This window comes from Anomaloglossus baeobatrachus, chromosome 3, assembly GCF_048569485.1.
Source record: "Anomaloglossus baeobatrachus isolate aAnoBae1 chromosome 3, aAnoBae1.hap1, whole genome shotgun sequence".
NCBI lineage: Eukaryota > Metazoa > Chordata > Amphibia > Anura > Aromobatidae > Anomaloglossus > Anomaloglossus baeobatrachus.
In genome coordinates, this window is record NC_134355.1 from 416,997,721 (window position 1) to 417,021,416 (window position 23,696).

The following is a 23,696-nucleotide window of genomic DNA, read 5'->3' on the forward strand; positions in this document are numbered from 1 at the left end:
AAATACAAGGCTAAGCACCCTTTAGTGCCACATGAAAGTCACTAAAGGGTGCCAGCTTAGAAAATGCAGGGAGGTGGAACATTATATAGGTTTTTCTCATCTATCTATCTATCTATCCCTCTATCTATCTATCCCTCTATCTATCTATCTATCTATCTATCCATCTATCCCTCTATCTATCTATCCATCTATCCCTCTATCTATCTATCTATTCATCTATCTATCTATCCCTCTATCTATCTATTCATCTATTCATCTATCCATCTTTCCCTCTATCCATTATCTGTCTATCGATTATCTTTATTATTTATTGCAGGGACAAACCTGCGGTAAATCCGCGGTAAATCCGCGGTAAATCCGCGGCAAATCCGCGGCAAATCCGCGGCAAAACCGCATGCGGATTTGGTGCGGATTTTTTCCGCAGGTCCGGAAATCTTTCACTGGCAGAAGTTTCTCAAGAAATTTTCTTGAGAAACTTCACATTTCTAGTGCGCACATAGCCTAAAGCTCAAATATGTAGTGGATTGTGAGATATGGAGACTGAAAGTCAAAAGTGCAAAACAGTGTTACCCTTTTGCTCGTCACTATACATAATGGCTTTATTCTGCTTTCCTCCTACTATTATATTACAAACATTTACATCATAGGCTTACCATACTTTGACCCCTTTGCTTGACCTTTGGTAAAAGACTATGTGTTCAAAATGCAGGCAAAGAAAACACGCTAAAAAAATATACCGTGTTTCCCCGAAAGTAGGACCCCCCCGAAAGTAAGGCAGGGTGGGGGTTTCGGGGGGGTCCGCCAATGTAGGGCACCCCCCGATTGTAAGGCAGGGTAGCGGGGGGGCCGGGGAATGTAAGGCCGCATATGGGTGGGGGTCCCTGGGGAAAGTACAGGAACTTACCGCTGCCGCTGTTCCCTCGCTCCATCCAGGCCTTCTCCAGTCTCGTGCCACCCGTGGTCCGCCTCCGGTGAATGGCCCCCGCAAGGCTGCCTGCTGGCCATCAGCTCGAGCTGTGATTGGCCAGTCAGCCGGCTCGCAGCTGATTGGCCCTCAGCTCGAGCTGTGATTGGCCGGTCAGCCGGCTCGCAGCTGATTGGCCCTCAGCTCGAGCTGCGTTTGGCCGGTCAGCCGGCTCGCAGCTGATTGGCCCTCAGCTCGAGCTGCGATTGGCCAGTCAGCCGGCTAGCAGCTGATTGGCCGAAATCAGCCGCGACGTCACCGCCTGCAGGCTCGCTCCGATTTCGGTAAGTTCCGAAACTCTGTGTGTGTGTGTGTGTGTGTGTGTGTGTGTGTGTGTGTGTACGTACGGTATGTGTATGGGTGCCGTATGGGGCTGTGTGTGTGTGTGTACGTATGGTATGTGTATGGGTGCCGTATGGGGCTGTGTGTGTGTGTGTGTGTACGTGTACGTACGGTATGTGTATGGGTGCCGTATGGGGCTGTATGTGTCAGTGTACGGTACCGGTACGATATGTGTGTGGGTGCCGTGTGGGGCTGTACCGGTACCGTATGTGTCAGTGTGTGTGGTGGCAGAGTGGGGGGCAGAACCACTGTATGGGGAGGCTGCAGGGGGGAGGATGGGGTGGATGCCAGATCTCAAACAATGGGGAGGCTGCAGGGGGGAGGAAGGGGTGGATGCCAGATCTCAAACAATGGGGAGGCTGCAGGGGGGAGGAAGGGGTGGATGCCGGATCTCAAACAATGGGGAGGCTGCAGGGGGGAGGAAGGGGTGGATGCCAGATCTCAAACAATGGGGAGGCTGCAGGGGGGAGGAAGGGGTGGATGCCAGATCTCAAACAATGGGGAGGCTGCAGGGGGGAGGAAGGGGTGGATGCCGGATCTCAAACAATGGGGAGGCTGCAGGGGGGAGGATTGTCATTTTTTTTCCAATGTAAGGCCTCCCCCAAAATTAAGGCAGGGTGGGACTTTTGGGGGTAAAATTAATGTAAGACAGGGCCTTACTTTCGGGGAAACACGGTAGCACCAAATATGCATTAAAAGCTCCATTGTCAAAATTTGGCATTGATGTTTTTCCCATTTTACAGTGGTATAAAATGTCTTTTACATTGTCTTTTGTCTAAGTAGGAAAAAAACTGTTGTTATATATCAAAAATATCAGCATTTTTAAAAACTGTTTTCATGCATTTTTAAATGACAGCAGCAAGGTAGCCTCATGAGCTCATAATATGGGACCATAAACTGACAGATCACCTTCCCTTGGGTTTATTGCTCAATTTCAAAATAAACGCAGGGCAGGTAGTATCCAGCTACAGTCATGGCCAAAAGTGTTGGCACTCTTGAAATTCTGGCAGAAAACTAGGTATTTCTTCCAGAAAATGATTGCAATTACGCAATTACACATGTTTTGCTATACAAATGTATTTCCTTTTTGTCTATTATAACAGTACAAAAAAAAAGAAAAAAGGCAAATTAGACATAATTTCTTTAAACCCCAAAATGGGGCAGTTAAAATTGTTGGCACCTTTCCAAAATTGTTGGCAAACAACTTTGTTGCAAGTATGTAATAGCAAGTAACAGGTGTGGCAATGTAAACATCACACCTAAAACCCAATAAAAAGGGGAGAAGTTGGCTGAATCTTTGCATTGTGTGTCTGTGTGTGCCATATTAAATATTTAAAGCAGAAGAAGGAGAATATAACTCTCTGAGGACTAGAGAACCAAAATTGTTGAACGATATCAACAATATCAAGGTTACAAGTCTATCTGCAGAGATCTTAAAGATCCTTTGTCCAAGGTGCTCAACATAATCAAGAACTTTATAACCCATGGCACAGTAACTAATTTCCTTAGACATGCACGACAGAGTAAAATTGATAAAAGGTTGCAATGAAGTATAGTCCAAATGGTGGAAAAGCAGCCCCAATCAGGCTCCAAAGAAATTCAAGCTGTCTGGCAGGCTCAAGATGCATCTGTTTCAGCACGAACTATCCATCAACATTTGAATTAAATTAAATGCTATGGCAGGAGATCGAGGAGGACCACACTGCTAACACAGAGACATAAAAAAGCTAGACTGCAGTTTGCCAAATGTGTGTGAGTAAGCCAAAATCCTTCTGGGAAAGCGTCTTATGTACAGATGAGACCAAAATAGAACGTTTTGGTAAAGTACATCATTCTACTGTTTACCAAAAATGGAATGAGATCTACAAAAAAAACAACACAGTACTTATAGTCAAACCTCATGGAGATTTAAAGATGTTGTGGGGTTGTTTTGCTGCCTCTGACACTGGGTGTCTTGACTGTGTGCAAGGCATCATGAAATCTTAAGATCACCAAAGGATTTTGGGTCAGAATGTAGAGCCCAGTGTCCTAAACTGGGTTTGCTTCCTAGGTCATAGGTCTTCCAGCAAAACAATGAATCCAAACATACTTCAAGAAGAACCCAGAAATAGATGGAAACAAAGTGCTGAAGTGGCCAACAATGATACTGGACCTAAATTTCATTGAACACATGTGGAAAGATCTTATAATTGCTGTTGGGAGAAGGCATCCTTTAAATATGAGAGATTTGGAGCAGTTTGCAAAAGAAGAGTGACCCAAAATTCCAGGTGAGAAGTGTAGAAGAAGGTTGTTGATGGCAGCAATTGATTACAGTTATTTATTCCAAAGGATATGCAAAACAAATATTATGTTAAGGGTGCCTATTCACAGAGTTTTTCTTGAAATTATGTCCAGTTTGCTTTTGTTGTTCAGTATTTTTGTGTTGTTCCAATACACACAAATGATATAAATGTGTATAATAAATCATGTGTAATTGCAATAATTTTATTGGAGAAATACTTCATTTTCTGGATCAATTTCAAGGGTACCTACACTTTCCACCATGACTGTATACTTGTATCTAATTAGAACAAGTCTTGGACAGTCAAGCATGTTCATTAACAACATAAAGGAAATGCAGCAAACATTCATACAAAGTACACTGCTAACACTAGGACACATCCAGAAATCAATATAAACAATATATGAATCTTGCATTGCCTGCCTTATAGCAATGTATGCAGTGTTACTTTGTCATTGGCTGCCAGGTTGAGACTTCATATTTAGAAGAATAGGAAATATAAGCAGTATTGCAGTTCTAAATAATTTATATATTCAACATTTAAATGACTTTGTTCTTGCAGTTTGCAATTTTGTTTCTTTACAATACAACTTTACAACACATTTTTTTCTGTTCAAAAATTGGATGAACTAAATGGAGTTGTGATTTGGTCCAATTAATTATTATTATGCAATATGTTTTTGGGAAAATTAATGGTTGAAAGTAAATTAACTAATGCGGACTTTACACATTACGATCTATCGTGCGATTGCACGAGCGAACGTACCAGCCCCCGTCGTTTGTGCGTCACGGGCAAATTGCTGCCCGTGTCGCAAAACGTCGTTAAACTGCCGTCACATGTACTTACCTGCTGTGCGACCTCACTATGGGCGGCGAACATCCTCTTCCTGAAGGGGGAGGGACGTTCGGCATCAAAGCGACGTCACACAGCCGCCGGCCAATAGAATCGGAGGGGCGGAGATGAGCGGGATGTAAACATCCCGCCTACCTCCTTCCTTCCGCATAGCCGGCGGGAGCCGCGAGACACATGTAAGCTGTGTTCATCATCCCCGGGGTGTCAGACTGAGCAATGTGTGCTACCCCCGGTACAATGAACAACCAGCGCCATGTTAAATAAACAATATTTTAAAACTCAGTGACGAGTACACGACTCACGATTCGTGAGCGATTCTGCGTCGCTCGGAGGTGTCACACGAGACGATGTTGTGACTGATGCCAGATGTTTTTCACGAAAACGGTGACCCCGACGATGCATCGCTCAATAGCTCATCTTGTGTAAAGCCCACATAAGAGTTGACATAAGTACAGTCATATGAAAAAGTTTGGGCACCCCTATTAATGTTAACCTTTTTTCTTTATAACAATTTGGGTTTTTGCAACAGCTATTTCAGTTTCATATATCTAATAACTGATGGACTGAGTAAAATTTCTGGATTGAAATAAGGTTTATTGTACTAACAGAAAATGTGCAATCTGCATTTAAACAAAATTTGACCGGTGCAAAAGTATAGGCACCCTTATCAATTTCTTGATTTGAACACTCCTATCTACTTTTTACTGACTTACTAAAGCAATAAATTTGAGCTTTGAACTTCATAGGCATGTGTATCTAATCCTCAGAAAAGGTATTTAAGGTGGCCACTTGCAAGTTGTTCTCCTATTTGAATCTCCTATGAAGAGTGGCATCATGGGCTCTTCAAAACAAATCTCAAATGATCTGAAAACAAAGATTATTCAACATAGTTGTTCAGGGGAAGGATAAAAAAAATTGTCTCAGAGATTTTAACTGTCAGTTTCCACTGTGAGGAACATAGTAAGGAAAGGGAAGAACACAGGTACAGTTCTTGTTAAGCCCAGAAGTGTCAGGCCAAAAAAAATATCAGAAAGGCAGGGAAGAAGAATGTTGAACACAGTCAAGAACAATCCACAGACCATCTCCAAAGACCTGCAGCATCATCTTGCTGCAGATGGTGTCAATGTGCATCGGTCAACTATACAGTGCACGTTGCACAAGGAGAAGCTGTATGGGAGAGTGATGCAAAAGAAGCCGTTACTGAAATCACGCCATAAACAGAGTTGCCTGAGGTATGAAAAAGCACATTTGGACAAGCCAGTTACATTTTGGAAGAAGGTCCTGTGGACTGATGAAACAAAGATTGAGTTGTTTGGTCATACAAAAAGGCGTTATGCATGGAGGCAAAAAAACACGGCATTCCAACAAAAGCACTTGCTACCCACAGTAAAATTTGGTGGAGGTTCCATCATGTTTTGGGGCTGTGTGGCCAATGCCGGCACTGGGAATCTTGTTAAAGTTGAGGGTCGCATGGATTCAACTCAGTATCAGCAGATTGTTGACAATAATGTGCAAGAATCAGTGACGAAGTTGAAGTTACGCAGGGGATGGATATTTCAGCAAGACAATGATCCAAAACACCGCTCCAAATCTACTCAGGTTTTTATGCAGAGGAACAATTACAATGTTCTGGAATGGCCATCCCAGTCCCCAGACCTGAATATCATTGAAAATCTGTGGGATGATTTGAAGTGTGCTGTCCATGCTCGGCGACCATCAAACTTAACTGAACTGGAATTGTTTTGTAAACAGGAGTCGTCAAATATACCTTCATCCAGGATCTAGGAACTCATTAAAAGCTACAGGAAGTGACTAGAGGCTGTTATTTTGCAAAAGGAGGATCTACAAAATATTAATATCACTTTTGTGTTGAGGTGCCCATACTTTTGCACCGGTCAAATTTTGTTTAAATGCGGATTGCACATTTTCTGTTAGTCCATCAGTTATTAGATATATGAAACTGAACTAGCTGTTGCAAAAACCGAAATTGTTATAAAGAAAAAAGGTTAACAATAACAGAGGTTCCCAAACTTTTTCATATGACTGTAGGTGAAAGGTGTGTTACTTTTAGCCCAGACTGTGACAAACTTCAAGGATTAAAGATAAGGGAGGTCCAGCAACAATATCCAAAAAATCCTTAAAAATTTAGGTTTATTTCAATCCATTAAAAAAATAAAAAAAACTGTTGACATACCACACGTTTCGGAACTATGTCCTTATTCACAATTTTTATTGATTTTTTTTTTAATGGATTGAAATAAACCTAAATTTATAAGGCTTTTTTGAATGTTGTTGCTGGATTCCCTTCTCTTTAATCCTTGTGAATTGACTGCTACACCTTCGTCCTTGCACCGTCTTAATATCATGGCTTCCTGTGAGCTGGACTTATAAACCTTGGGGTATAATTCTATTCTACGTGTGGCAAAACTTCAGTCTGCCCAGTCATTAGTAAATGTGCTCTAATGTATGAGCTTTAACTGGAGTGTTCCTGACGGCTAAACTGATATATAAATGCCGGATCCATTATTATAATACAATACTCATATTCGTGTATAGTTACTGTAAATGCAGCATTGCTCTGTCAGCTGCTATTTTTTTTCTCTTATACAAGATGATTCATAAATACAGACGACCTCTAGATATTGAGCATTTCCATAATAAAGTCATTGTGCAACAAATAGAAATCTAATGGTGTTAAGGTCAAAAGATAGAAGGTTGTCATATCCCTGATAAGCGTGTGAGAATGATACTGTACATGTTATAGAGGTACAGAAGCTGGGAATAGGTCATGCTGTGTCATTGTGAAATTACAGAGGATGAAGAAAACAGTAGACTGCGGAGGGTCAAAGAGTAGAGGAAATGGGTCAAGCAAGAACAAACACTTCTAGTGTGCTTGAAGCCGAGCTGAGCGAGCGAAGAAGCTGAAAAGGAAATGTAGAGAAAAGGGGAATGGGAGACATAATTAAAGAGAGACAGCTGGGATCACGAGTGTTACATTTGAGAACAAATTACCTAGCACATGAATTGGATGCAGAAGAAAGAAAATGAAAATCCTCAGTACTAAAAGAAAAGTAGCTTACAAGAGGAGATGAGAGAAAGTGAGGCAAATGTAATAAGCAGGATAGTGTTAACTTGGATTGAGTTACAGAATTAGAAGCTCATCTGCTCTTGAAAAGAACTTTGATTACTGAGAGAGGATGTTGTCATTGATACAGTGTGAACACTTTCAAAGTGTCGCCAACAGAATAGCAGTATATTTCCATTGCCTGAGCAACTTTACATATGTCTAGGTATTAATGCCAACAAGTTATATACTCTGTTACAGCATTTTTAATGCCATGAAATTTGTTGGACTGCGTTCAAACCAAAGTATATGTCAAACATATCCATAGGAAATTATGCCTTTCTTTGTATGCCAGAAAGAGTTTCAACTTGGCATATACAGTATGTGGGCAATATACAGTATTTTGGCTTACCTTTTATTTCACCTTATTGACTATGTTTTGTAATACTTGGTAAACCTTCAAAAATGTTTAGAACCTAACATATTAAAGTACTGGAGTCAATCGACATTTTAAATCTGTTGTTAACCTCGTATATTTATAGAAAGCACTGAAGTGAGAAATAAAAATTAACCTTTAATAGTATATATTAAAAGCAGCCAATAAAATAAATCTTAAACATGGTGGATATGATGTCCACCATCTACAACACCTGAAACCCCAGGGGATATAAGGAAGTGAACACATACACACAACTATGTATATAATGCCAACCACCAATGATAAGACTATATACAAAAAAACGTATTTTTTGTTTTATAAGACGCATCGGATTATAAGACATACCCCAAATAAAGAGATAAAAAAGGTAAAAGAAAAAAAAATGGGGTCCATCTTATACGACGGTGGTGTCTTACCATAGGGGGCAACAGCAGTGGTGGAGCGGGGGTTACAGGAGGCAGGGGGTGCTGGAGTAGGGCGCTGCTGGCTGCTTTGTGGTCTGCTGTGCTGGCTGCTGTGTGGCCAAACGTGCTGGCTGCGGTGTGGTTGGCCGTGCTGGCTGCGGTGTGGTTGGCCGTGCTGGCTGCAGTGTGGCTGTCTGTTCTGGCTGCGGTGTGGCTGTACGTGCTGGCTGCAGCAGGGCTGGCCATGCTAGTTGTGTGGAGCAGGGCAGTGCGGGGGTGAGATGCTCTGTCACTGGTACAATCTTCAAATAATGCCCCCTGGAATCGACGCCTGTGCAGATTGAGCTCTCGGCTCAATGACAGTCCAAGAGCTTTGTCTGTGCATGTGTCGACTCCTGGCGGCATTATTTGAAGATAGCACAGCCGTCAGAGCATCTCACCCTCCGCATTGCTCTTCTCCACACAGTGCCCGCCACAGCCAGCACAGCCTCGCACCATCCATTGAGCATCTCACCCTCCGCAGCCAAAACATCCTCGCACCACCGATTGAGCATCTCACCCGCTGCAGCCAGCACAGCCCAGCACCACCGACAGAGCATCTCACCCACCTCACTGCCCTGCTTCACACAATGCCCACCGCAACCAGCACAGTCCCGGACTGCTGACAGAGCATCTCACCCACTGCAGCCAGCACAGCCCCGCATCACCGACAGAGCATCTCACCAGCCACACTGCCTTGCTCCACACAGCACCTGCCGCAGCCAGCCTAGCGCCCATTCACCACCCCCGGTAAGCTACATTTATATTTTAAGATGCACCCCTCATTTTCCTCCCAAATTTTTGGGAGGAAAAGTGCATCCTATAATCTGAAAAATACGGTAGATACTAGACAGCGGTCCCAAGATTACCCAGTCTAATATGGAGCTTAGGAAAAATCCCTTGAGTGCAAAGAGGATTTATTCTATAACAAGTGAAAGGAAAGGAAAGTGGTCATTAGATCCTTGGGATGCTGATCAGATCAGCCACTTGAGATTGGTCTCTTAAGGTACCATCACACATAACGAGATCGCTAGCGAGATCACAGCTGAGTCACAGTTTCTGTGACGCAGTAGTGATCCCGTTAGTGATCTTGTTATGTGTGACACCTACCAGCAATCAGGCCCCTGCTGTGAGATCTCTAGTCATTGCAGAATGGTCCAGGCCATTTTCTTCAAAGGCGATGTCTTACTGGGCAGGACACATCGCTGTGTTTGACACTGTGACAAGGTCACAGTGACTGCTGAGATCGTTATACAGGTCGTTACTGCGACCTGTATTGTTCCTGCATCACTGGTAAGATCTGACTGTGTGACATCTCACTTGCGACCTCCCAGCAACTTACCTGCGATCCCTATCAGGTCGCCTCGTTTTCGGGATCGTTGGTAAGTTGTTGTGTGTGACTGGGCCTTTAGCCCTTTGCTTGATATGTTATCCCTGAATGAATCCTAAAAAAGAAGAGGAAACTCATTGGGAAGGCATACAGGCTTTATTTAGGAGCATGATAACAGGGACAGCTATGGACTGCCATTGTTAGGGTGGGAGCTTGTGGGACACTAGGACATGAACTTTAATGTTTTCTGTGACGGACTTTTAGGCCTAAGGTATTACGTCCATTGTCCTCCCCGGATATTTTGTTTACCCACAAACCCTTCAGAAGGATCTACTGAATGGGTGAGATAAATCCTTTTTCCTTTCACCTGTTAGTTATGGAATAAAACTTCTTTGCACTCAATGGATTTTATCTAAGCCGCATATTGGACTGGGTTACGTTGGGTACACTATCTAGTATCTATATTTGTGCCTGACTTTGTCATTGACAGTAGGCACTTTACATGATTTGAGTTCATGTGATCACTACACTGCATACCCTGGGGTTTCTGGTATTATATATGGTGGACACGATATTCACTATTTTTAAGATTTTGAAGCTGGCTGATTTTAATATATACTATTAAAGGTTAATTTTTATTTCCCACTTCAGTGTTTTTTATTTATCTACAGTGGGGAAAATAAGTATTTGATACACTGCTAATTTTGCAAGTTTTCCCACATAGAAAGAATGGAGAGGTCTGTAATTTTTATCAAAGGTACACTTCCCCTGTTACAGACAGAATCCAAAAAATAATATAGAGAATAACATTGTATGATTTTTAAACAAATAATTTGCACTGTATTGCATGAAATAAGTATTTGATCACTTATCAACCAACAAGAATTTTGTCTCTCACAGACCTGTTATTTTTTTTATTTTAGAAGCCCTCCTAGTCTGCACTCATTACCTGTATTAATAACACCTGTTTGAACTCATTACCTGTATAAAAGACACCTGCCCATACACTCAATCTATCACACTCCAACTTCACCAAGACCTAGACCAAAGATATGTCTATGGACACTAGGTACAAAATTGTTGGCATGCACAAAGCTGGGATTGGCTACAGGACACTAGGCAAGCAGCTTTGTAAGAAGGCAACATGTGTTCGTGCAATTATTAGAAAATGGAAGAACCACAAGATGACTGTTAATTTTACATGGTCTGGGCCTCCATGCAAGATATTGACTCATTGAGTAAGGATAATTGTGAGAAAGATAAGGAATCAGCCAAGAACTACACGGGAGGACCAGGTCAATGACCTGAAGAGCTCTGGGACCACAGACTTAAAGATTACTATTAGTAACACAAGACAAAGTCATGGATTAATATCCTACAGAGCATGCAAGGTCCCCCTGCTCATGCTAGCACATGTCCAAGCCTGTTTGAACTTCCCCAATGACCATCTGGATGATCCAGAGGAGGCATTGTAGAAGATCATGTGGTCAGATAAGACCAAAATAGAACTTTTTGGTATGAACTCTACTCACCATGTTTGAAGGAAGAAGAAGGATAAGTGCAACCCCAAGAAATTGTTACACCATGATGCATGGTGGTTGAAAACTTAAAAACTTAGCAGTTTATCAAATAATTATTTTCCCTACTGTAAATACGGTGCATCACAGCTGGCTGATAAATATTAGTCCCACAATATTTGGTGACCTAACCTCATATTCAGAAAAATCCAGCTGCAGCCCTGAGAGAAATCAATAAAATTCTGGAAAATGAAACGGGTATCTTGCCGCGCTATCATCAAGCAAATTGATGCTGATTAGTTATTCCTTGTCTTTATTCTTTTGAACAGGTCAGCTTTTTTCGGAGATCACAATCTCTTTCACCAGGACATCAAAAAAAGGACATGAACAAGCAAACAAACAAATTAAAAGGATTGTTTATGTCCTTTCTTTGATGTCCTGATGAAGGAGACTGCATTCTCTGAAACACGTTGACCTGTAAAAAAGAATAAAGACATGGAATAACTAATCAACATTGATTTTTTTTTGGTGATAGCGCGGCAAGATACCTGTTTAATTTTTTTGGATTTTATTGATTCCTTTCGGGGCTGCAGCTGTTCGCCTGTATACAACGTGATTACAGGAGTTGTGACTATCACTACCCCTTTAGGTGAGTTTTTTACTTTTATTAGCCTGTTGCTCTACCTGGTAAGATCCTATTGCGCTTTCTTCCACAGTCCTATCTCCTGGAAGAAAGTATATGAGAGTATTGCCATAGCTTCTAAAACATTTATTTTACAATCTTTTTTTCTTTTACAATAGAAAAGCCACGTGAAGCCTGTTTTGATCCAGGGAACATCATGAATGGAAGTCGGATTGGTACAGATTTTAAACTTGGATCTACAGTAGCTTATCAGTGTGATGCAGGTTATAAAATCATTGATCCTGCAACTATTAGCTGTGTGATTGGTACAGATGGAAAGCCAGCATGGAACAAGAGTTTACCATCATGTAATGGTATGTTTTACTATAAGATGTCATCAATTTCATCTACAGTATCTATGTTATAAGTTAAAACAATGAATCACTACTAATAAATAGCCTTTTTTGAAACATGATTTTTTTTTATTAATAATGAATGCAGTTGTCCAAGAATATAAATCGAAAATCATTTTATTTTTTATAGCGTATATACATTGTAAAGGAAACTGACAGATTCAATACACTAAGTTATGTACAGTATGAGGCTGCTAGTGGCTCTGATCACTTAAGACATTTACTGTAATTAGATATTTATTGTAAATGATCTCTAAAAAAAAATACATATATAGAAATGTAAAAATTACAGATCGATTGGAGAAAATTACCTTATGGTAAATCTATAAACTCTTTATTTTGGGATTGTTGCATTCTTAATATCACTTAGTGTTGATCTTACAGTCATATACTGTATGCTGGAAATTTGTCTCAAACTTTCAACATTGTTTTAATTAAATAATATTTTCTGATATTGCTTTTGATCTTCCGCCAATTATTTTTAGATTCCGTCACATTTTTTCTTGTGTCAGGTTTCTTATTAAAAAAAAATTATATAGATTTTTTTATATATAGCAATTAGAGATGAATGCATCTGACAAAGTTCAAATTCACATATCTATACGGTTTCCCCGGGAAATTTGATTAACAGCAAAAGATCTTCTCAGCTAATTGAATTGCTGTGAATACCCTAGAGCATAATAAACACTATGTAAAAAAAAGGAATTATCACCTTACCGATCATCTCTCCGGTCCATCCGTGCTTCACCACCAACTACCCAATCCTTGCTACATCTTGTTATCACTGTCCTCGTGCTAAGATCCTACAACCGCCTCATGGTAGGCTAATCTTCTGGCTCTGATGAGGTCCAAAACTGTTCTGTGCAAACGACTGTAAGGTCACGATGTCATCACAATCAAGAAGATACACCTTGATGGTAAAGAGCAGGCGGGAGGAGCTGCATAGGTTACCTTAAGGCCCTGTGCCCACGCTGCGTATTTTGACACAGATTATCAGAAATCTGCAGCAAAATCTGCATGTCATTTGTGAAGCCAGCAAAGTCTATGAGAATTCAGAAGTGCTGTGCCCACGTTGAGTATTTTTCCCTTGCATATTTGGTGGAAATTTCTTTTTTTCTGCACCAAATCTGCACCAAATACGCAAGGGAAAAATAAGCAAGGTGGGCACAGCACTTCTGATTTGTCATAGACTTTGCTGGTTTCACAATGGACATGCAGATTTTGCTGATTTCTGAAAATATGGGTCAAACTTTACAGCGTGGGTATTGGGCCTAAGGTGAATACAAAGTATTTTTTTTTTAACTTTTGAAGACACTTTACGGATAAAAAATGGCAGCTGCTAGCCTCCATTTTGCTCACTCTACTTGGATTACCGCAAATGTAGATATTTCTTATATTTAAGTACAATATTTAAGCAGACTTCAATTCCAATCAAATACATTTGCTCATCTCTAATAGGAATGTAATATTTCACAGCAATTTTTAGGAGATGTCATCATAACGCAAATTTTTATGAGATCAATTAACCTATCAGCATGTTTTTGGGATCTGAGCAGGTAGAAATAAATTACAGCTCACCACACCTGCAAGTCTTCATCCTCCGCTGCTCAGTGCCGAGAGCAATGGCAAAGCAATAAATCCACTGTGAGGAGAAGAATGGTGAACCATCTTCTTAAAAAAACAAATCCAGTTTATTTCAGAAATGAATGATAAAAGAAAGAAGATGCAAATGTGCAGACAGTCATTCAATAAACTGTAGTTTCAGTCTTATTCTCAAAGTAAAAGTAATCTGAAGAATGCAAATATGGGGTGAACATAAAATTGCCAGTCTATCTTTAGTTTCAAACCCAGCATTTTTGTGGTGATAATGGTGGGGCAACAGTTTTATCAAGTGGTTGACCATACAAACTTAAGCAGAGCATTCTGGCGCCACTCCAGCTCTGTTGGTAACCTCAGTTCGGGGCTCTAGTGACATTGTGATGTCATGTGAGCCCCACGTCCAGTCACTGCTGGCTTCTCTCTTCCCACCTTCGCATCAAATGAGTTAATCAACCAGAAGTGATGCTGCGACTACCACTCACTCCCTGTTGATTGCTCTCTTTGTTAGGCCTCTCTCACACATACATGAAAATCACACATGTGCCGCGAGACACGTATTTTCCCTGCATGTTGCGTTTGGTAAGTACGTGTCTCCGGTATGTGCGGGCCATGTGTGTTCTACGTGTGCTATCTGTGATAACACACGGAGAACCGGTAATTTGAATACTCACGTGGTCCTTGCTGCTCTCCAGGGTACTGATCTTCGGCTCCAGCCATGCCCAGTCCCCGCTGATGCTGCTTCCGACTTAGCGGAGGGGCGGAGATCAGTGCCCATGACATCACGCCCACCTCCTTAACACGCTCATAATGAGCGGTGGTCGGCAGCAACTGTTTGCAGCGGAAGATTCTGCAGGGCTTATGGAGGTGAGTGTGTGTTTTTTTATTTTAAAACAATGACACATGTTTTTACGGCGCGTGTCACATGGGACCGCATTCACACTACATCCGTGTGGTACGGGTGCGGGCCGTGTGACACCCGTGATGCCGAAGAAAAACCGACATGTCGGCGCGAGAAACATACAGACACACGTAAGTACGGAACGGACACACGTTCCTTACCAAAATACTTAAGTGTGTCCAAACCATTAGGAATACATAGGACCACATGTGTACGTGTCTCCGGTACATGAGAAAACTGCCAAACACGTACCGGAGGCACGTACGTGTGAAAGAGGCCTTAGAAGGCGAGGAAATAGCAGTCAGTATGATTTTACATGGTGTTTCTGTGACGTCACAATGTCAAGTGAGTCCTGGGAACGCGAACCGCATCATGGCTAGAATGATGCCAGAATGGGAGGTGAGTACAGGGTCTTTTATTTTAAATGGGGGAAACAAATGGATTCAGAAAGAGTTGGCCTAGTAGCGGACAACCAATTTAAATGTTCTAGAAAAAAATAACTTATTATCAAGGAAACAATAATAAATTTGAAATCCTCTGCTCTTGTTTCAGCTCCCTGTGGTGGCCAATATACAGGGATGGATGGAGTGGTTTTATCCCCAAACTACCCAAATAATTATACTTTGGGACAGATTTGCCATTATTCAATAACTGTTCCTAAAGAATTTGGTAAGTTACAAATAGTTATATACTTATGTTACATTTTTAAAAGTTTCAGAAATATTTCAAATTATAATTTTAGGAAATTAAAACAAGTCAAGAATGGTTAAGGTAAACATTAAGGAAGTTTCACAAAAACACTAACAGGTTTCTTCACTGGCAGAGATAGTTGAACACACAAATGTGCAAGTTAACCAAATTTTATGCTTTGATAGTCATTAAACCTCCATCACACATACTTACCTGCTGATTGACCTCACTGTGGGTGGCGAACATCCACTTCCTGAAGGGGGTGGGACGTTCGGCGTCACAGCAACGTCACACAGAGGCCGGCCAATAGAAGCGGAGGGGCGGAGATGAGAGGGACGTAAATATCCTGCCCACCTCCTTCTTTCCGCATAGCCGGCGGGAGCCGCGGGATGCAGGTAAGCTGTGTTCATCGTTCCCGGGGCGTCACACGGAGCAATGTGTGCTGCCCCGGGTACGATGAACAACCGGTGCAAAGAAAAATAAACGAATTTTTAAAAATGAGCGACGTGTCAACGATACATGATTTGTGAACGTTCTGCGTTGCTCGTAGGTGTCACACGGGACGACGTCGTAAACGATGCCGGATGTGCGTCATGAAAACCGTGACCCCCAACGACATATCACATGATAGATCGTCTCGTGTGACGCCCGCATTACTCTATAAGTAAACAATATCTAGAAATGTTTTCTTAAACACAGTTACTTGTGGGTCTTTGTGGAGGAGATAAATAATGCAAGAATGTCTTATTTGGAGAAATTTATAATAGTCAGAGTTGAGGATATTGAAATTAGGGACAAGGTAAGAAAAGAATACAACTTAAACTCTAAACCACATTTAGTGTATTTGTGTTAAAGTGAACCTGTCATATAAAACAAGGCTATTAACCTGCAGATATAGGGTTAAGCTGAAGGTTACTAATGTTCTTACACCGTGCTGCTGCAAAATGAAAGCCCCATTGCAGGGAGGCAATGAATCTCCAGCTCTTAGGTATAGGGGAGCGGCTAGCGCAGACAGTCAATGTTCAGAATGCAGTGAGCAGAGGCTGTAATCATGCCCTCGGCACTGCCTGACAAATGTCAACCGTCACTCACTATGCATTTAGCACTGACTGAAACCGGCCATGCCTCTATGACTGAAAGACTGGGTATACCATTCAGGAGGAATAAAGATCATTTCCTCCCAGCAGTGGGGCTCTCAGTGCAGCAATCGCACAGTGTTAAAATGCTATTAACCTGCAGATTAACTCCATATCTGTAAGTTAATAAAGTTGTTTTTACATGACATGTGCTATTTAAGTTATTTGATACTGAGTTCAACATGTTGCAGTTTGACTAAAACCAAAGATTACAAATAGTTTTTTTTATATTCTAAAGATCTCTGTAGATATAAGGATTTTCCAAACGACTAATGAACAATCAGTTGTTTGAAAAATAATTTCCAAGAAACAAAAGAACTTTTTCCTTTATTACATTCCCTGTAGTCGGTGCAAAGGTATTTCATAGTTGCCTAGTAAAAACTCTACCAACTATGAATCCAGTAATATTTATTTCAGTTGGCATCAGGATGTGATACTCATAATATTTAGAATGATTACAGTGATCACTGCTGTACAGGACATACAGTTGAGAGCAGAACTTTTCATCCACACTCTAAAAAGACACATCTGCATGTATTTTTCACTATCTGACATGAAATCAGAATAAACCTTTCCCGTTTTAGGTCAATTAGGAACCAAAATTATTTATATTTGTCAAGTGCCAGAATAATGAGAGAAAGACAATGTTTTAACAAATTTTTATTACTTTCTGCAAAGTCAAAAGTTTACATACATTTCGTTATTATTATTTAACGCCATTGCCCTTACAATGTATGACTTGGGTGAAACATTTTGGATATCCTTACACAAGCTTCTCACAATAATTAATAGGAATTTGGGCCCATTCCTAATGACATAACTGGTGTAACTGAGCCATGTTTGTAGGTCGCCTTGCTCATACTGGCCTTTTCAGCTTTGCCCATAGTTTCTCAACAGGATTGAGATCAGGGCTTTGACTTTGTTATCCTTAAGCCACTTTGTAACCAGTTTGGCAGTATGCTTCTGGTCATTGTCTATTTGGAAGACCCATTTCTGCTCAAGCTTTAAGTTCCTGGCTGATGCCTTCAGATGTTGCTTCAGTATTTCCACATAATCTTCTTTCTTTATGATGCCATCTATTTTGTGATGTGCACCAGTCTATTTTGTGAAGTGCAAAACAACCCCACGACATGATGCTGCTATGCTTGTGTTTCACAGTTGGGATGATGCTCTTTTCCTGCCAAACATTACAATGGTCGTTATGGCCAAACAGTTCAAGTTTATTTTTGTAAGACCACAGAACTTGTCAAAAAAAGTCTACGTTCCTGTGTGCATTTGCAAATATTAATCTGGCATTTTTATGTTTCTTTTGGAGTAATGGCTTCTTCCTGGAAAAGTGGCCTTTCAGCCAATGTTGATACAGTACTCGTTTCACTGTGGATAATGACACAATCTTAACAGCTTCCACCAGCATCCACACAAGGTCTTTTGCTTTTGTTGTTGGGTTGATATGCACATCTCTGACCAAAGCATATTGATCTGTGATACAGAGAACCTGTCCCCTTCCTGAGCGGTATGATGGCTGGACATTCCCATCTTGTTTGTACTTGTGTATAATTGTTTGTACAGATGAACGAGACGCCTTCAGGTATTTCAAAATTGCACTCAAGGATGAACCAGACTTGTGCAAGTCAACAATTCTCTTAATGAGATATTGGCTGATTTCTTTTGACTTTCCCATGATGCTACACAAAGAAGCAGTGTGCTTCAGGTGTGCATTAAAATACATCCACAGGTGTGTCTCTAATTATCTCAGATGTTGCCAATAAAACTATCAGAAACTTCTAAAGACAAGACATCATCTTATGGGTTGTCCAATCTTGTTGAAAGGCATAATACTCTTAAGGGTACTTTACACGCTGTGATATCGGTACCGATATCGCTAGCGAGCGTACCCGCCCCCGTCGGTTGTGCGACATGGGCAAATCGCTGCCCGTGGCGCACAAGATTGCTTACACCTGTCACACATACTTACCTGCCTAGCAACGTCGTTGTGACCGACTAACCGCATCCTTTCTAAGGGGGTGGTTCGTTCGGCGTCTTGTTAGCTTCGTCAGCTAATGAGAATTGATTGTTGGAGTGGTGTGTGGGTCTGCCTCGGCACAGGTAGTATACTTGGCACTTTGGATCTCTGCCTTGCTAATAGTTTATAATATTGATTCTTTTTCTGTGTTTAATATGATTAACCTTTTGTGCATAATCCTATAATGCCACATATAATGTATTCTTTTGCACATGGAGTAATCATAGCAGGATTCAATTCATGCTTTCACTAGAGCCCTTTTGTTATACTAATTATTAATTCTATACAGTTTGACTCCATATTGATTAAAATTAAAATCCTGAGCATAATTAATACATGAAATTTAGTGTAATGTAACATTTATTATTATGCATGTGTAATTATATGGGTTCTCAATGCTGATTTATCATGCTCTTTACAATAGCTGGGGTAGACCTCTTTTATCACACCTGATATATTCTTAATTTTGTCTTTTTGTGTATCTGTTTTTTAATCATGTTATAATAAAGATTTTGATGCTTATTTGGTAAAAGTGGTCTTTTGAGTGATTTATATGGAGTATCCATATAAATGGCCCATCCTGTACTTTTCAAACCTTTGTTTGCTGTACATTTCATATTACCAATGCTAATAGAACAAAAACCACAAGATTTGTTTTATCACAGTTATTTATCATGTACGCCAAGTGCAATCTTACATGTTTGAAAATATACCACAAATACTGTATATATTCTATTTTATTTTTTTTACATTTCTAGTTGTGTTTGGCCAGTTTGCCTATTTCCAAACATCATTAAATGATCTGGTAGAACTTTTTGATGGAGCTCACTCACAGTCAAGACTTCTTAGTTCTCTTTCTGGTAGCCATACAGGTATGGAAAGTTAATTACTTCTCTTTATTCTTCTATCTATGAGGTTACATTTTCTATTGAATATGTTTTCTAGTGGGTAATATGATCATTTCAGGTTGATCTTTTTCTAGTTCTGCTATAGGAATATTTGAAGCATATTTTTCTATAGTTTCAGTTGCTGACAATATAACTCCACCAATGACCATATTTCACAATTTAAGGCCTCCGACACACTCACATGAAAATCACGCACGTGGTGAGAGACATGTATTTTCCCTGCGTGTTGCGTGCAGGTAAGTACGTGTCTCTGGTACGTGCGGGCCACGTGTGTTCTCCGCATGCTATCCGTGATAACATATGGAGAACAGGTTATTTACATACTCACGTGGTCCTTCCTGCTGTCCGTGGTGCTGATCTTTGGTCTCCAGCCCTCCCGTCTCCCCACTGCTGCTGCCGCCAGGCAGTGAAGTGAATATTAAATGAGAATAATGAGCGGCGGTCGGCAGCAAGTAGCAGCAGTGGCAGAGACAGGAGGGCTGGAGAAGGTGAGTTAAGGTTTGTTTTTTTTTCTCTGACACGTGTGTTTTCTTCAGCGCGTGTCACACGGGACCGCATCCACACTACACCCATATGGTACGGGTGCGGGCTGTGTGACACCTGTGCTGCCGGAGAAAACACTGACATGTCAGCGTGTAGAAAAACGTTCCGTGTGGTTTTACGTGTGTGTGCCTGCTACAATAGGGTAGCATTGCTGAACGTGTCTCCATGCCGCCAGTACGTGCAAAAAATGACAAACATGTACCGGTGGCACAGATGTGTGTCGCAGGCCTAAATCTGCACAAAAAGTTGAGTAATTTTGCTGATAATTTAGTTAATTGTTTAATTCTTGAGTTACCCGATGATCTTTTCTTCTGAAATGTATGTAACTGCCTTTGAAATCTGATAAGTTACTCAATGGAAGAGACAGTACTTAATAATAAGATTTAAAAATTACATCCATAGATGTAAAAAGTGTTTGGAAGAGCAGCCACTTACTTGAATGTAAAACATTATAGTGTAGTACTATTTTAATATAGCACATAAATCAGTACAAGATACATAGTTTGGAATAGTTCTATATTAGTCTAAATTATTAATTTGGTTCTATTCTAATAGTAAATTTATTTTTTATAAGTTTTGTTTTATGACAGAACAGCGAGCAATCTTATAACTTGGTAACAAGCTACATCTTCATTAGTTTAGTTCTGACTGTATCTATCAAATAGTTAGAGACTGAGCTCTTATAATACAGCTTTTGGTGTACTGACAGATATCTATAATGAAAAGATTGCGATTTTTAGGTCATATTTTCCTTATATCTAGTTTACGGTAAAAGATTCAGTTGTTAAGCACAAAGCTTGATTGGCTGCCTTGCTGAAAACATCTTGACTGTGTTCACACCATGACTTTTCCCATCTCACCATGCATTATTAATCAGATGTTTCTCAGAATAAAGTAAGGTAGAATAGCTCAGGAATAGGATGATCTAAGTGTGTCCTGCTGCTGGACACCTAGTGATAAGCTGTAATCAGTGATAGGAAGTGTTCAATTTCCTTGCAAGGCCAACACAGGAGGGATAAAACATTACACAGATTTCATTGAGATCAATCAACTATGTGTGAGATACATGGACATTTCAATTCAACCAGTGCTGCTCTTTGTATCCGCTCTCCACTCTAGTTTACAGAGAGAATCTGAACAGGAGAGTCTTGCTTATTAACTGAGAATTCATTTTTGAAAGGGAATCATTCCACAGGCTTTTGCTATGTAATCTGAGAACCACATGCTGTAGGGGTTAAAACACTGAATTCAAAGTTTTGTCACATGTCACCTCATGTACGGCTGTTTATTTTAACTGTTTTAGCACTAGGACATTATCAGTGCTGTGACTGGCTAGCTCCTGCCATGTTGTCCGACTCCACCTCTACTTTTGATTAGCATCTCACTGTCTATAGCATTGTCCATTAAAAGCCTGAGGTAGGCGGGACAGATAGTTCAGATCTGCTGCATGGCTAAATCTAAAAACTTTGTGTGAGAACCACTGCACCCAATAATCTAAGAGATACATCATTGGATTAAGGGTCTCTTTGCCTACATAATGGTGCTCTCAGATGAGGTAGGAAAAAGTATCTGAAAAATTCTCTTAAAGGCAATAGAAATCTGTTTCTTTGAGGTAATCCTATTAAAGAGGACCTATTACCAATTCTAAAGAAAATGTTTGCCCTTATTTCTTTCCTGCTGCTCACCTAAGTATTATGTTTTTTACACATGCCATAGGGTTACAAAGTAATGGGCACTTTATAGTTAGTGCTAACTTTTATGGTCTTTACTAGAGATGAGTGAAGCCAAACTACAAAGTTCGGGGATGCGTAACAGACACCTATTGTCCTGTGCTTAAATTCGAGCATGGACTTCTCATGAGTGCACCTCCAGACTCCCCCTGCATATAGTGTTTAGCTATCTTATACATTTATTTCCCACACAGACACTGCTTATTTGCTGAAATCATGCTCATATGCGGTGGTTTCCGCACACTGACCTGCATATTCACTGCCATTATTCTTTACCCAGCATATATGATATATTGCACAGGCACTGGCAAATCCTCTCTTTTTTGGTGCTTAAGTGACAGATATTGCATGTTACAAGTTCCTATGTCCTTGGGCTGAGCAGTTGACACAGCTCATCACCTTGAATCTCCATCTTTAAAGTGACTCTATTAAGAACACTTTTTACCATTTATCTTTTGTGAGTACATTACATACAGAAGGATCTACACATATCTTTCTACCATTCTGCTTTATTTAATTTGTGTCTGCATACAAACAGCTTGTTCCTACTGAAGAAGGTCGATAGACTGAAACGTGTATTTCAACGAATTGCAGCTGTTTTTAATAAAGTCATCTAATTTTTCACCAATTGGAGTGCCTGCTCTATTATGCTGTTACAATACGGAGTTGGAACCTACCAGACCACCCTTCTATCTGAAGTGCCGTGCTTCTAACTATCCAGTCATCCACACGTGGTCCAGAGGGTGGCTCCATGTATCAACAGCGGCCAGGTACTCAACTTTCCAGGCAAAAGACAATTTTTGAGGAGGAGGAACCGTGTTCAGAGCAGGATGGCACTGAAAGCAGCTTACGGTCATCACTGGAGCATGACTGGTGGGATACAGAAGACACAGATGATAAACTCCCACTGAGGACAGCTTCTTATTGCCTCTTTTTAGCCTGGCACATGAGTGAATATATGCTGTATTGCCTGCGCAATGACTGTTGAGTTGCCCAGAATCTTACCAGTGAAGATTGCTGGGTGTCCATCCTGCTTGATTCTCGCTGCAAGTGTTACGCCCCTGAGGATTCAGTCACCACAGGGTACCACGCCTCACTTAAGGTGCAGTACTCAACCCAAGTCTGGAAGAGGTTGGTGCCGGTTTCACTTCACAACTCATACACACACACAAATAGGGTTGCTCTTCTTTTACCGTGGACCGGGCTAGGTTCGGGTCAAATGGGGTCGCCAAAGTGGTTGCGTCTTTAGAACACCACCACAGTTGGGATCCCCAATCAACCAGTGGCGGGACCTGGGACGAGAGGAGCAACCACCAGGGGGGAGTAGGAGCCAACACAACAGTTAGTGAGTTCTCCAGCAGGAGAGGAAGCGAGCAGTCGTGTTTCACTTGTGGCTCTGGTGGGATATAGGAGTCTAAATCAGCAAAAATACCTAAAATGTAACTTTTATTAGTTTCTCTAAAAAGGGAAGGAGTACCTTACCTCTATATTTTAAAAACAATGTCTGCTGCAGAGACTGAAGTGCTGCAACACCCTTCAACCACACAAAGGGATTAGTGCACCCTGCCACATGACATGTCAAGATATTAGAGATGGTACTATCAGGTGTTACATCCGACCACGCAGGCACACATTGGTTCTGCACAAGCGGCAATGTCCAGGGCTTATATACAACTAGAAGGTGGCCCGATTCTACGCATCGGGTATTCTAGAATTTACGTATTGTGTAGTTCATGTATGATTTTTGTTATATATATATATAGATGTTGTTGTGTGTAGTTACCAAGTGTTTGTGTAGGGCGCTGTACATGTTCTGGGTGTGGCGGGGGGTGAGAGCGGTGTTGTATGTGTGTTGCGTGTGTTGCGTTGTTTGTGGAGCGCTGTGTGTCTGTAGCGTTGTG

The 23,696-nt window shown here is 41.0% G+C and overlaps 1 protein-coding gene across 2 annotated transcripts in view; it reads left to right on the top strand.

Annotated features, from left to right (window-relative positions):
• Window positions 1-23,696, top strand: part of CSMD1 (CUB and Sushi multiple domains 1) — a 2,926,925-nt gene that overhangs the window by 2,305,299 nt on the left and 597,930 nt on the right. For both annotated transcript variants that reach the window (XM_075340315.1, XM_075340314.1), the window contains exons 30-32: window positions 12,035-12,229; window positions 15,318-15,434; window positions 19,373-19,486. In XM_075340315.1, coding sequence (XP_075196430.1) covers window positions 12,035-12,229; window positions 15,318-15,434; window positions 19,373-19,486 — 426 coding nt within the window. The remainder of the gene's footprint in view (window positions 1-12,034; window positions 12,230-15,317; window positions 15,435-19,372; window positions 19,487-23,696) is intronic.